Here is a 14477-nt window from a genome sequence, read left to right on the forward strand (position 1 = left end):
TGCAGGCACATCCCCAGTGGGGGCTGTGCAGGAGGCAGCTGATGGATGTTTCTCTCTCATCGATGTTTCTGACTCTCTATTTCTCTCCCTTCTTCTCTGTAAAAAATCAATAAAACATATCTTAAAAAAAAAAAAAAAAAAGAGTGCCTCTTGTCCAGTGTCCCCAATCTCCTGCTGGGGCAGGGAGAGGTGGCTGTCGTGCGGCACAGGTAGAAAAAGGGACTTGGGTTCTAAATGCTTCCAATACAGTCTTTCAACTGACCTTCCTGGTTTCCAGCTGCTCACTTCCCTGATTTCAGAGGCTCCAGGCATCCCGACACCCAAGCCTTTCGGGAGCTCCAGGGCTCTGATCAGGCTGCTGATTGTCCTTTCCCGCTGCAGGCACTTAGGCTCTCAGCTTCCTCCAAAATGCAATGCCAGCGCCCACTTACCTACTTCATAACTTCCAATTTTAGTGACATTACTTTTATCTCCTCTCTCATTCTCTTCACTGTGATTTTCCTCGCCCTTTTCTCCCTTTGTTATTTTTGTGAGGTTTTAGAAAATGTTGGATGCAAACGTATTTGTTCAATCCACTGTGCTTAACTGAAAATTTCTCCATAACGAACCCATAAGACTATGAGACTCTTTGCCTGCAAGAGTGTTCAATTTTAATAGCAGCGATAATATTTAAATGCTACGTGTCTCCTCGCAAAGCACATGACCCAAAGAGGCCTACTACCAGTTGTTTTTATTAGTAGACTGTATCAGTTAATATTTCAGATGGCCACAAATAGATGCTTTGGAATTTATACAATGGATCTATCCATTTAGTGGGAGAAGTATAAGCTACTGTGATGAATTATCACAGAACACTTCCTTTAATCCAGACAGGGCATGGGAAAAGGTTTCATGGAGGAAGTACTTGGAAACCAGGTGAAAACTACGTAGTTAGAATCACTCTCCATTTTCCAAAAACTACATTAAAGATTTTTTTCCCACCTCCCACATCTATGGTCTCATCTCTGACAGCCACCTTTCTGACAAAGATGCCATAAACTAATTAGAGAACATGGCAAAGAAACAAGTTGCCACTTGCTTATCAACAATGGCATACCCCAGGCATTGCAAACAACACCTGGACGGTGCTAGCATTTTAAATGGAGTTTTCTAAGCATGCCTATACTTTTACAACCATCCCCTAAACCCTCTTTTCCTTCGAGGCATAGAGAGCATCCTTTTTATAACTTTTTTACCATAGCCTCTGCATATTACTCATTATGATAAGGTGCACAGGGGAGTTCTGTGTTGAATAACAGATAAATCAACACATTAGTTACACTTTCAGGCGATGTCAATCCTCAAGTCTAACACAACCAATGTCTCCCTTATCTTTTAGACAGTTCCCTCTTTTGAAAGTCAAATGTCTGAAAGTAAAGCAATAGCTTTATCTGTTATAAAGAAAGAACCATTTCTAGAAAACGAAAAACATTTTTAAAATCCCATCACTGTTCAGACAGACCAAATATTAAAGAAATGCCCAGGCACCTGGGCTGAGCAATTGGGACAGAGGGTTGAAAAATTGAAGAGTAATCCACTATCCTTCCCCTGACCTTGCTCCCAAGGCCTTCAATCTCCCGCCACCAGAATACATGGGTATTCGCATTGCAGGAGTGGGGTAAAGGGATGCCTTGGTCTGAATCGGTTCTCATAGGCACATGTGACCCTCAGTGAAGTTCCCCAACCAGATGACTGGAAGCTCCCACAATAAGAGGCACTCATAGCTGAAGAATTGGGGGAAATTAAGGAAAGCAATGAAGTGAAAGCTCTAGCACTGCTACTGGAAATCTCAATAAGACGGTTCAAAATCATTAGACATACGTAACTCTGAGTTCTACATATATAAAAAAAAAAAAGCAATTTAAGAGTGCTTTGGCTCAGTGGATAAATCATCAACCTGCACACTGAAGGGTCCCGGGTTTGATTCCTGGTCAAGGGTAAGTAACTCGGTTGCAGGCCCTGGTCGGGGTGCGTGTGGGAGGCAACCAATCCATGTGTCTTCCTCACATCAATGTTTCTCTCTCTCTGACTCTCCCTCTCCTTGCCACTCTCTAAAAGTCAGTGGAAAAATATCCTCAGGTGAGGAATATTATCTATTCTGTTTTCTGTGTCAGATATAAAGACAATTTCTAGTTCCATTTCACTTCTAAGTTTCAAAATTGTATTTAGAGATCACATAAAGGATACTATTTTAAAGACTTTTTTTTTTCAATGATTCTTGAAATTCTGAGTCTGTTACTTTTAAGATTCAAATTTTAAAAATTTAAATCTCATACGAAATTTTTTCTGGATAAAATGACATGATGTATGGGATTTTCTTTGAAATACCCAGCTGAAAGTGCAGAAGAGGGAGAGTGTTGGCATATAGATGAAATTAGCAAAATTTAACAGCTGTTGAAACTGGAAGGTCACTGTTATTATCCTATTCTCTCCACTTTTGTAGGTGTTTGAGATTTTCTATAATGAAACTTTAAAAATAAATTTTATGTATTTGAAAAACAGGCTTCTATTAAAGATCATCCCAAAGGAAAAAAAAAATCATGCAGTTTTTTAAGTTGCTTATATGAAAACTTCACATTTTATTGTAAAAAACTAAGGACCTACGTATCTTGCAGCAGTTCCCAATTCTTGCCGTTCCTTTTCATTCCACAAAAAGTAAATTATCATTCTGTTTTCCAGACATACTCCAGAGCCTTTGCTTATTATGTCATTCAAAAGAATTCCTTTTTTGCTATCACCTCCTCACGTAAAAGGACTGTGCGTTAGCAAAGTTTTGTTTAGTTTAAAAAAAAAAAGGAACTTTAAGGCCTTTACCTTGCAAGTTAGAAAACAGAGAAAAAAGGGGAAAAAAAACAAAAAAAACACACAAAGCATAGGTGATGAAAAGACATAGAATGAACAAGAGACGATTAGGGCACAAACCCAGCCCAGCATGAAAGAGCAAAAATGACTCAACACCAGAAATCATGATAATAATTTCACAGTATTTGGTTCATAAACTTTGGAGTGATTTGATGCTACAGGTTTGCTTTTAGCTAAGAAGGAAACTATTTTGTGTTTACATTAATTTTTACAGCAGGATTATAATTCCATGTTAGAGAATTTAAAGTAGTCAGAATCATAACTCTGTCAATGCCCTGGACTAGTTTGTTCTGTTTCTTAATTTTTCCCTATTATAATTTTCTTTAGCCAATGTCATTTTTTAAAAGGCTGTCCAGCAGACATTAAGAAAGAGTTGAGTAGAAATCATACATGGATATAAAATAAGGGCAATGGCCCTGGCCAGGTGGCTAAGTTGGCTGGAGCATTGTCCTCTACACCAAAAGGATGCAGTGGTCCGGGCACATCCCTAGGCTGTAGGTTCCATCCCGTCAGGGCACAAATGGGAGGCACCTAATCAATGTTTCTCTCTCACATGGATATCTCTCCCCCCATCTTCCTCTCTCTAAAAATAATAATAATAAGTGCAATAGTTACACCTATGATAAAATCATAGGTCTGACAATGCTACCCTATTTTTTTAATATACTGATTAAGATTAAGAGCAATGAAATAGTATTTCTCTCAAATTCATGCTGTATTTCTTACCAATGAAATTAAATCCTCCATTGTTTGCCTGTTGTTTTTATGATGTACAGAAAGTTCCGTTATACAATCTTCATCAAGGTGAATAAGCTAAAAAAAAAAAAAAAAATTATAAACTTTATTAATAAAAAAATTATAAAATACAGGGTAGGGCAAAAGTAGGTTTACAGTTATGAGTACATAAAACAGAGTTTATTCTTGTATCATTATTTATTAATTATTGTGTTATTTTCTATACAAACAACTATACACCTACATTTGCCCCATCCTGCATTTGTTTTGAAATTTTAAAATCACCTACTTACCTTATAAAGCCAAACACCAATATATAAAAGCAACACACGTTTGTAAAACTCTTGGGTAAGATAAACATTCTCCATAATTTTTAAAGATATAAACAGTTGGCAATAACTCAAGAAGATGAGCTTTTCCCCAGCCTTCATAGCCCCAATATCATCGGATCAATTGCTAAAATTCTGTTATGCAATCAAGAGACTCTATACTCCATCTCTACCACAGGAGCTGCACTGGCATTTTCATCAAAGAACAGTCACCTGGGGATCCAAATTGGTGACTGTACAATAGACTGATGAAAGAGTGGCTCAGAATTGTAGCATATTGTTCCTCCAGATAAGCTTGGGGTTAGCACAATCCAAGAAGCCCTTAGGATGCTACCATGGATGTTGTGCAGTGGTCATTATCCTGAAGGTACCAGCAAAGCACAAGATTAACAAAGAAGTGAGATAGCCTCAATACAAACGTTATTATGCTTAAGAATAGAAATCATCCAAGTATTCTGATCCTTGCAGTGATGGGAGCTTCCTCCTGCCCCCTACGGTATGTCCCCTGTGATCCCTATCCACTGTGAGTCAATACAACCTGACATAACAGGCTTTGGAACTAGATAGACCAAGGTCACCCAGTTATTTAATATGACATCATTAAATAACTGTGTGACCTTGAGCATGTTACTATGTCTCTCTGAGCCTCAGTTACATCATCTGAGGCTCAGAGAGACATAGAAAAAGTCCTGAAGTTGAACTAGTTGACCTCTGCGATTCATTGCATTCTGGAGCTCTTCTGTCTGGGTTTAAATTTTTGTTCTATGCTTACTAGTTCTTTAACCTTGACCTCTATTGATTCATCTGCCAAATGGGGACAATAAGTTGCTACTTCAGAAGGATGGTATGAGGGTTAAATGAATTACAAGAGTTAAAAACATAAAGCCCATAGACTAGCACCTGACTCTTAAAGGTACTATCCTAGGGGCTCTACCTGTACTATTCTGTAGTATAGTATACAGAGAGTTCTTACTATATTAGCACACTATTCCAAATAGTAAATATTCAATTAATATTAATAATTATTATACTAAGATGTGAGAAAAATTATATATTCTTTTGGAATACCCAAAGCTGTGCATTTTACTTTATACTGCACCTCAATTTAAAATAATTTTTTGCTGTTGAAATCAGAGACTTTCTTCATTTTGGCATCTGTTCTATTGCAAACTGTAGTGCATCCTATCCTATTAGAATCATGGCCAAGAAGACAGGCAAAGCCCTCCCACACGTGGAGAAATGATGACCCCCAATGGCTGAACACAGGCATTGGTACCACCTACTCTCCACTTCACAAGGGGACTTCCCTGCTGCTCTGCTCAGACACCTGACACTCTGCCGTTCCTGGCCTCTCACTGTTGACGGCTGTTAGAACTAAACTGCAAAGCTAACTGTACTTGCTCAGTAGATACTAACAAAGTCATGGAGGACCAAAGGGAATAGGGAGAAATGAAGTATTAGGAGTTGACAGTCATAGGAGAATCAGGAGGAAGTTCAGTTCAGGCTACACGACCATAATAGTGGGCTGGAAGTAGGCAAAGGTGGGGAGAAACAAGGACCCCTATAACAGCATCAACAATCAAAATAAAGTTAAAAAACTATCTGAATGCACATCAGATCCCAGAGTCTTCTATTAAGCTAGACACATTTTCAAAAATGTACAACAATGCTACTCTTCTTACTAAATTCATTTTTGTTATTTTTCATAAAAATATGTATTTGTGCTTAAATGTAATAGGTTTACTAGTTGATTTTAAATGAATCAGTAAACAAATACTAAGAACATAAAGGACTATATGCTCATAAGTACTCTGGGAAGTAGACAGAACTGGTTTAACCTACTTTTTTTTACAGACAAATAAATAGCTTTGATAATGTTAAATAATTTGCCCATGATTCCCAGAGCACTGGTCCCAGAGCGCTTCACCTGGAAGCTTTAAAAATATCCATAGATTGTTCTGAGATGGGGCAAAGGCATCTTTTTAAAAGTCCCAGTGATTCTCATGCAGTCTGGATTAATAATCACTCTCCTAGAGAGAAACAGGCTAATATACATAATACAAGTCTCCCAAACACCTATCTGACAAATAAGCCTATGAAGTACACTTTCTTTTATATTTAGACTACTACATCATTATAGATTCTGAATTTACACATTTTTTTTTAATTTCTACTAGATTTAATTTTACTTACAGGATTCTTGCTTTGCCACTCAACAGGACAGTTGTAATCTTGCATGACCCACGGATGGCTCAATAGATTTTTCACAGAAATCCGTTTCTTTGGGTCCACCTAGTGGCCATGGAAAAGGAGCTAGAGATTAGCATTCCAAACGAAGGACACAGAACAACTCTTTTCCTCCTCAGAACTCAAAATTCATCAGAACAGATGTAAACTTTATCATCACAAAAATGCTGTCAAAGACCTTAAAATGGCCTTGGAATAAATTCTTTTAGAAACGCAATAGAAGCAAGAAAACTATAGCAACCAACATAGGCTTTGGAGATAAATGTTTAACAAACACGAACTTCATTGGTATGGACATTATTCATGAAGTTCAGCCAATCTATTGTATGATGCAATAGTCTTTTGCTGGAAAACCTATTCACAGGAAATATTCACCAATTTAATATTCAAGCAGACACAATGCAGGGCATTCATACTGAATATGCAATCTCTACCTCCTGAGGAGCTTACAATCACATGGAACAAGTTGAAAAGCACACCTTTCTTTTCCATTTGTAATTTTCAAATATGAGGAGAGGAAAATTAATCAACAAAGATTAAGTTTTTTGGCGTTTAAAAGAAAGGACGAGGTATTTTCAATCTCATTATAGAGATTTGGTGGTCTGGCCCTACTTAAGCAAGGTGAGTGAGCCTGAGGTAAATTTTGAATAAAAAGTGGAGATGGCACTTAATAGATGGAAAAACTGGGAGATATTCTGAATACATAATAATGAAAAAGACTGCACTAATGAGGTATTCATATTTTCAAAGTGTTTCCTATTAATCTCATGTTATCCTCATAACAATACATCACAGAGGCCAGGCCAAAAATCGCCATTTTATAGATCAGAACTAGAGTAGGTAGCATGCATATTATTGGGAGGGTGGATACTTAGACCTCAGCATTCCTGACTTTCCCTCTCAGAGCCCATTCTACTAAATCAGTGGTTCTCAAAGTGTCCCAGCAGCATCAGTGTCATCTAGGAGCTTGTAAGAAGTACAAATTCTTAGTCTTGCCCCAGATCTATTGAATCAGACGCCCTCAGGGTGGTGGTGCCCATCAATAGGTGTTTTAACAAGCCCATCTGACAATTGCGACACATGCTAACATCTGAGAACCACTACACTGATTAGATCATGGGGTCACCCAATTGTACATCAGCTCATTCAAGCATATATTAAGTATCTACTACATATCTAATGTACAAGTGTGGAGGGGGGCGGGGGGGCAAGAAAGCAGAAGAGAGTGAAACAAGAGTTGGTTACAGAAAACAGACAATGCTTAAGAAAAAGGAGGGAAAACCGTATCAGCAAAGACATGCAACAGAGGTCCAAAAAATGCATTTGCAACAGAATTAAGAAAGCATCTAGGAGAGAATGTTTGTACAGCAGACATAAGAAATGCAATATTTAAGCTAACAGTTAAATTTGCTGTCCTCCAAATATAGCAGTAGCACCACAGACATGTTCAAGTTGAGTCAAACAATTCCAACAGACTTCTATTATTTGAAAACACTAAGTAACAAAGTTTACCTGAAGCATTTGTTGAAGAAGCAGAATGCTACTGGGAGAGAGCCACTTAGGAACCTCATATTTCCCTTTCTGAAAAAAAAAAAAAAAAAGAAAGAAAGAAAGAAAACATTTAAGAAAGTTAAGTTCAATCAGCCTTGACACAAATTTCTAAAGTAATCAAGCTTGAAGACTTCACCCAACTATAAAATTTCATAAACATTATTAATAACATAGGAAATCCATTTCTTGTCCTAGCTGGCTTGACTCAGTGGATAGGGCATCAGCCTACAGACTGAAAGGTCTCAGGTTCGATTCGAGGTCAAGGGCACATGCCTGGGTTTTGGGCTTGAACCCCAGTGTGGGATGTGCAGGAGGCAGCCAAACAATGATCCTCTCTCATCACTGATGTTTCTATCTCTCTCCCTTTCCCTTCTTCTTTGAAATCAATAAAAATCTATTAAAAAAAAAAATCCATTTCTTGCCTTAAAGAAAAAAAATCCAGTAAATTAAATACTATTATCACCTCTAAATTATCCACATATCAGAGAAGGACTAGATTACAGAGGCTGTAAAAGTCTTATATAATAAAGAGGTACCAGTAATATGCAAATTGACCACCACTCCAACACACAAGATAACCTCCCCCATGTGGTCAGAAGATGGCTACCTCAAGATGGCCAGCAGGGGAGAGTAGTTGTGGGCGATCAGGCCAGTAAGGAAGGGCAGTTGGGAGGAACCAGGCCTGAAAGGGAGGGCAGTTGGTGGCGACCAGGCCTGCAGGGGAGGACAGTTAGGGATGACCAGGCCAGCAGGGGAGGGCAGTTAGGGGCAACCAGGCTGGCAAGTGAGGGCAGTTAGGGGTGACCAGGCCTGCAAGGGAGGGCAGTTGGGGACAATCAGGCCGGCAGGGGAGGGCAGTTAGGGGCGACCCCGCTGGCAAGGGAGGGCAGTTAGGGGTAACTGGACCAGCAGGGAAGGGCAATTAAGTGCAATCGGGCCAGCAGGGGAGCAGTTAGGCATTGATCAGGCTGGCAAGGGAGTGGTTAGGGGGTAATTAGGCTGACAGGCAGAAGCAGTTAGGGGCAATCAGGCAGGCAGGCAGGTGAGCAGTTGGGAGCCAGCAGTCCTGGATTATGAGAGGGATGTCCGACTTCCCATTTAGGCTCAATCCTGTTGGATCGGGCCTAAACAGGCAGTCAAACATCCCTCGAGGGGTCCCAGATGGGAGAGGATGCAGGCTGGGCCGAGAGACACACACATCGCCTTGCATAAATTTCATGCACCGGGCCTCTAGTGGAAAACATAAAGGTTTAGGGCTTTGGAATTTGTAATATGCACTGTAATCAATTTTGTGTTGCTGAAGCAAATTTTAGTTTACAATCTAGGAACAATTATCAGTTGACAAAATGAGATGATTTTTAGAAAAGGCACATTGGATGGCAGGACATAGGCTGTGGTTAAAAACAGGTCACATATCATCCCCAAGGCAGAATTTATAGTCACTGAGGGAAACCGATGAAAGCCAACTTCTACAGCGAGTACCTCTTTTGGGAATGGAAGGGGCTCAGAAGACAAATGTTTCTCATCTGGTATACTCAGAAACTATAATCACCACGTACCTTGTCATCAACTGAAAATAAGACCAGGGGCTTAGAAACACTAACACGTAATAGAACATTTCTAAACAACCTGCCACACACCCCTGTTTCCCAATTCAGAGGAAATGACATAGTAATCATTTCTCTTAGCAGAGAACAAATTGTTTAATGCTGCCAGGATAACAGGTTAATTATTTGAGCAAAATTAAGATTGAACTGCAATTCACAGTCTACACCAAAATTAATTCCACCCAGATTAAAGAGTTAAATGCAAATACAGAACCATAAGAGTATATAAAGAAAGCATGGGTGATTATTTTTAGAGTCTTTCTAGACATGACAGCAAAACCAAAAACTCTGACAAAATAAAAAGCTGGCATTTCTGTACAGCAAAACACCACTAACAAGGTTAATTAATAGCAAATTGGGGGTAGAGGGGTCCATTTCTATCTAAATGACAAGATTAATATATTTCATCCAATAAAAAAACTCTCACAAATCATTAAGATTTCACCATCACCAAACCTGTTCTTCCCACATCCCCCGCATCTCAGCAAATGGCAACTACATTACCAGGTGTCCAGGCCAAACACTTGGCATCATCTTTAGCTCCTCTTTCTCTTATACTTCACATCCAACCCATCAGCAAAATCCACTGCTTCTATATTCAAAATATATCCAAAATCACCTGTCACAGCCTCCACATCACTAAATTCTCTCACCTGGCATATTGCAAGGGGCTCCGAGCTGGTCTTCCAGATTTCACCACTGTCCCCCAGTCTATTCTCCACTACCACCACCAATGTTCTCTGACCTGGAAGCACCCTTCTAGTTGCTAGATGTGATGCTGCCCGATCCATGAATACTAAATAAAGCCAATTAGATATTTAAAAATATATACAGAATCTGGTCATGTCACTTCATTACTCCAAACTCTCTACTATCTGTCCATCTTGCTCAAAATGAAATCCAAATTCCTTACTCTGGCTCTAAGTCCCTTCCTGGTTTGTATTTCCCCATCCAGCCCACTCCTTGTTACCTCTCAAATTCACCTCCTAACTATCCCCCTCACTCAAAAACAGTCCTGCCTTAGGGCCTTTGCACTTTGTTCCCTCCGTCTATGATACTTTCCCCAATATCTACACTGACTGTGCATTAATCTTCTTTGGATCTCCACTTAAATTCAGTGTTATCAGTGAGGCTTCCCCTGACCACCTTTATAAATATCATCCCCTCCCTCCTCTACCCCATCATCTGCCTCCTTTTCATGTCTACTTTTCTTTATACTCCCTTCCCCACTTGTCAAATGACATATTTATTTTCTGCCTCACTACACACACACATATATATATAAAAGCCTAAATGACCGGCCAACCGGTTGACTGGCCAGTAGCTATGATGTGCACTGACCACCGGGGGTAGATGCTCAACACAGGAGCTGCCAAGCTGTGGTGACTTGGCAACTGTGGTTCTCAGGTGATACACCCAAAACCGGAGAGGGAAGGGAGCCTGATTCTGGGGTGTGTCACCCGAAAACCACCCTCTCACAAACTGGGACCCCTCCAGGAATGTCAGAGAGCCAGTTTTGGCCTGATCCCTGCAGGCCAGGCTGAGGGATCCATTGGTGCATGAATCTGTGCACTGGGCCTCTAGTTAGAATATAAGCTCTTTAATCACAGGGCTTTTGTCTGTGTTGTCCATCGACTGTAAGGACCTAGCATATAAAAGGTGCTCAATAATAAATGAAGTAATGGAATAAAAAGGCATGCATTTCAAAAGAAAATGGGCAAAGAATAGTCACAGGTAATGCCCAAAACAAGAACTTGTAAATGGCCAATAAACAGGAAATGTTAAAATAATCTAGTAATGGAAATAATTAGTTTAAACAAAAATATGATACATTCTGTTCTCTATTAAACTGACAAACTTTTAAAAAAATCACTCAGTAAGTGTTCAGGGACAAAAGTGGCTATATATACAACTAGAGGATATAAACTTTTATGAATAGTAATTTGGAAATACATATGTATAAAACATATTCAAAATTGCACATCCTTGATCCAGCAATTTCACTCTTAGCAATTTATCCTCAAAAAATAATGTGGTATGCAAAAACTTATGGATAGGAACATTCAGCACAGAATTGTTTATGGTAACTTTGGGAACTAAAGAACATAGTCTGATAGGGCAAACTTCACAGAGCCCCCAAAATTAATGAAAGACAAAATTAACTGAATAAAGACTCTGCGGAGTGCTCTCCACAAGTCAGAAGGTTGGTGACCCATCGCCATGACCTGACCTGCTCAGCTCAGTCTCTGCACTGAAATACTGGCAGAAATAAAGTCCAGAGCTGATTCTGCTGCCAACTTAATCCAACATCTTATTTGTACACAGCACTTTAAAACACACAGGTCATTTGTACAGATATTTTTATTCTGTGCAGTAGGCAGGGATTATTAACCACATTACACAGATGAGGAAACTACATCTCAGCCAAGGAGAGCAAATGCTTGGTCAGTATTATAGTGCAATGGTTCTCAACTGGGGATGTGTTTTTGTCCTCCAGGGAACATCAGGCAGTGTCTGGAGACATTTTTGATTGTCATGACTTGGGGCTATTGTGGGCAGAGTGGGTAGAGGCCAGGGATGCTGCTAAATATCCTACAATGTACAGGACAGCTCCTACAACAAAGAATTATCTAGTCCAAAATGTCAATAGTGCCCTGGCCGGATGGCTCAGCTGGTTGGGGTGTTGTCCCATACACCAAAAGTTTTATGGGTTGGATCCCTGGTCTGGAAGCGTATAGGAAGCAACCAATCAATGTTCTCTCACACATCAATGTTTCTCTCTCTCTTCCTCCCTTCCTCCTTTCCTCTCTCTGTAAAAAAAACAAAACAATAAAGACATGTCGTTGGGTGAGAATTAAAAATAAAATAAAAGTCAATAGTGCCAAAATTGAGAAAGATTGTTATAGAGGAAAAAGGGTATAGAAAGGACTAGAAGAGAGATACAGTACTTTTTCTACTGTACTGTGCTGGAAGGTCTAAGGAGGCCTATTGGTAGCCAAGAAGAAAGACTTATTTAAATACTTAAAGCATACATCTAACGATCAGACAGAAAAGATCTTGAGAGGAACAATTCTGCTAGGGAAGAGTAACTCTAGAAAAGGCCCTGTGACAGCCGTGGCTGTGCCCCTCCACCCTGGTGTAAGCTCAGTCTTTGGAGAATTCTTGTTTATTTAAGGGATGATTACCTTGAAAAAGAGAGCAAGAAACAGGTAATGCAGAGAAAACCCAAGTGGGAGAGGAAAAAGGATCTGTGGACTAATAAATAATCCTGGGAATTCTAATGGGCTTGAAATTGTTCATTTTTCACAGGGTGCTAAGAAAGGCAGCGATTGCTCCAACACATACATAATCACAGCACTGCAGTCAGCTCTATAATTATAAAATATAATCTCATTAAGAGATAATTTGCTCATTTTCTTTAAAATTATAAATTTTATTTGTTAGAAAGCTATTTTACTTTCAAGCTATTCAACTTTCATTTACTAAAATTATTTATACTCCCCTAATATTTGTGTACTCAGAACTAGAGTACAGTCATGCTTGTCTTTGAATGTAGTGATGGCAAATGAATATAGGTGCCATTAATAAGATTAATACTCAATCTATCAGTAATCATGCTGGAAATTGCAGTTGAGCATTTTGGTGAAAATAGTCAACAAATGAAAACAGTAAATGAAGTCTGCCTCTTAAACAAGAGTTCCATACAGTATGTCAAATATTGCTGGGTATTTAAATCAAACCAAGAACTGAGGGAAGTGTTATTCCCCAGTGAGGAATTTTAGAACATTCTAGGCAAAAATACATACTGCATGCAAGTGATACGACACCTTAATTAGATTCAACCAGCAGACTATTACACTGCGACTCGGAACAATAGTTCTGAGCCAAGATTACAATAAATTTCAAAATCTATAATGTGTGAAATTAAATTCCACAATAATACATAAAAGTCCTAATTTGAATCAATTTTCAACCTGCAAACACATGAAAAACTAAAAAATGAAATTCAGAGGAGAAACAAAGAATATACAGTATTAGTAAATAATATTAATTAGGAAGGCTAAATCTCCACTGAACAAGAATTAGACATTTTGTACCATATTCATTCCACTGCAGAAGTATTTGATTTACCAAAATATCAAATATCTACTATTAGGATGTAACACTTTTATATTATCTTAAGGTAATTCTTCTCCCCCCAGAGGATTAATACAGGATCCAGTAGTACACTCAAATAAAAAATAAAAGTAGGGGATACTGAAGTTTGCATGTTGGCACATTCACCTTGTACTGGTGAAACAATACATTCATAATTAAGAGCATTAATTCCATGGCTGCATATGAATGTGAACGAACTTGCAGTAACAGAAAATGAAGGCAAATAAATAGCACAAAAGTTTAGGTCTGGATTGGTTAAAAAAAACAAAACAAAAAAAACAGCAAAGTTAGGATTTAAGTCAGAAAATGAGAAAAACCATGAATATAATGTAGCTCAATTTCAGTAAGGAAGGAGTGGTATAAGGAAATAAAATATGATTCCATATATATATATAATACATATACACACACACATACACACATACATACTAATCTGAAAAAATACATAAAATCTGGTATACAGACAGTCCTCAGATTACATCGGACTTGAAGTACATCGTTTCATGGTTAAGTCGCCATCTCCCATTTATTTATAAAATAAAAAAATAAAAAAAAATTCCACCATTTTGACATATGTGCTTTATGTTTTTTATTCTTTATTTACCACAAGTAAAGGTCAGGAATTGTCCTCTTTAATTTTTTTTACTGTTTCACTTTATTACTGCTGTGTATGTGCCCCATGTGAGTGATATATAATAGGTGTTTATGTAGGTGGGATCAGACTTAGGTTACGTCACACCGTAGGAACAGATCTCCAGCATAACCCCTAACCTCATGCCAATAAATTTGAAAAATTAGACAAAAGGGACATATTCTCTACTATGTCCAATTCTGAATTCTTGATCATCCCTGCTCTACCAGGAGTCTTTTCCATCTCAGATGATAGCAGCTCCAACTTCCTAGTTGCTCAGGTTACTCCCCTCATCCCATCCATCAGCAAAACACATCA

General features: G+C 38.7%; 1 protein-coding gene across 2 annotated transcripts in view; it reads right to left on the bottom strand.

The window, feature by feature from the left end:
* The window catches only part of MELK (maternal embryonic leucine zipper kinase), a 52735-nt gene that overhangs the window by 16229 nt on the left and 22029 nt on the right, over nt 1–14477 (bottom strand). The window contains exons 9-11 of one of the 2 annotated variants that reach the window (XM_084898734.1): nt 7725–7793; nt 6159–6257; nt 3628–3714 (exon numbers count right to left, since the gene is read on the bottom strand). In XM_084898734.1, coding sequence (XP_084754860.1) covers nt 3628–3714; nt 6159–6257; nt 7725–7793 — 255 coding nt within the window. The remainder of the gene's footprint in view (nt 1–3627; nt 3715–6158; nt 6258–7724; nt 7794–14477) is intronic. The other variant, XM_084898735.1, reaches the window with a different exon arrangement.

The sequence above is a fragment of the Pipistrellus hanaki genome, assembly GCF_964339955.1.
Source record: "Pipistrellus hanaki genome assembly, chromosome: 11".
Taxonomy (NCBI): domain Eukaryota; kingdom Metazoa; phylum Chordata; class Mammalia; order Chiroptera; family Vespertilionidae; genus Pipistrellus; species Pipistrellus hanaki.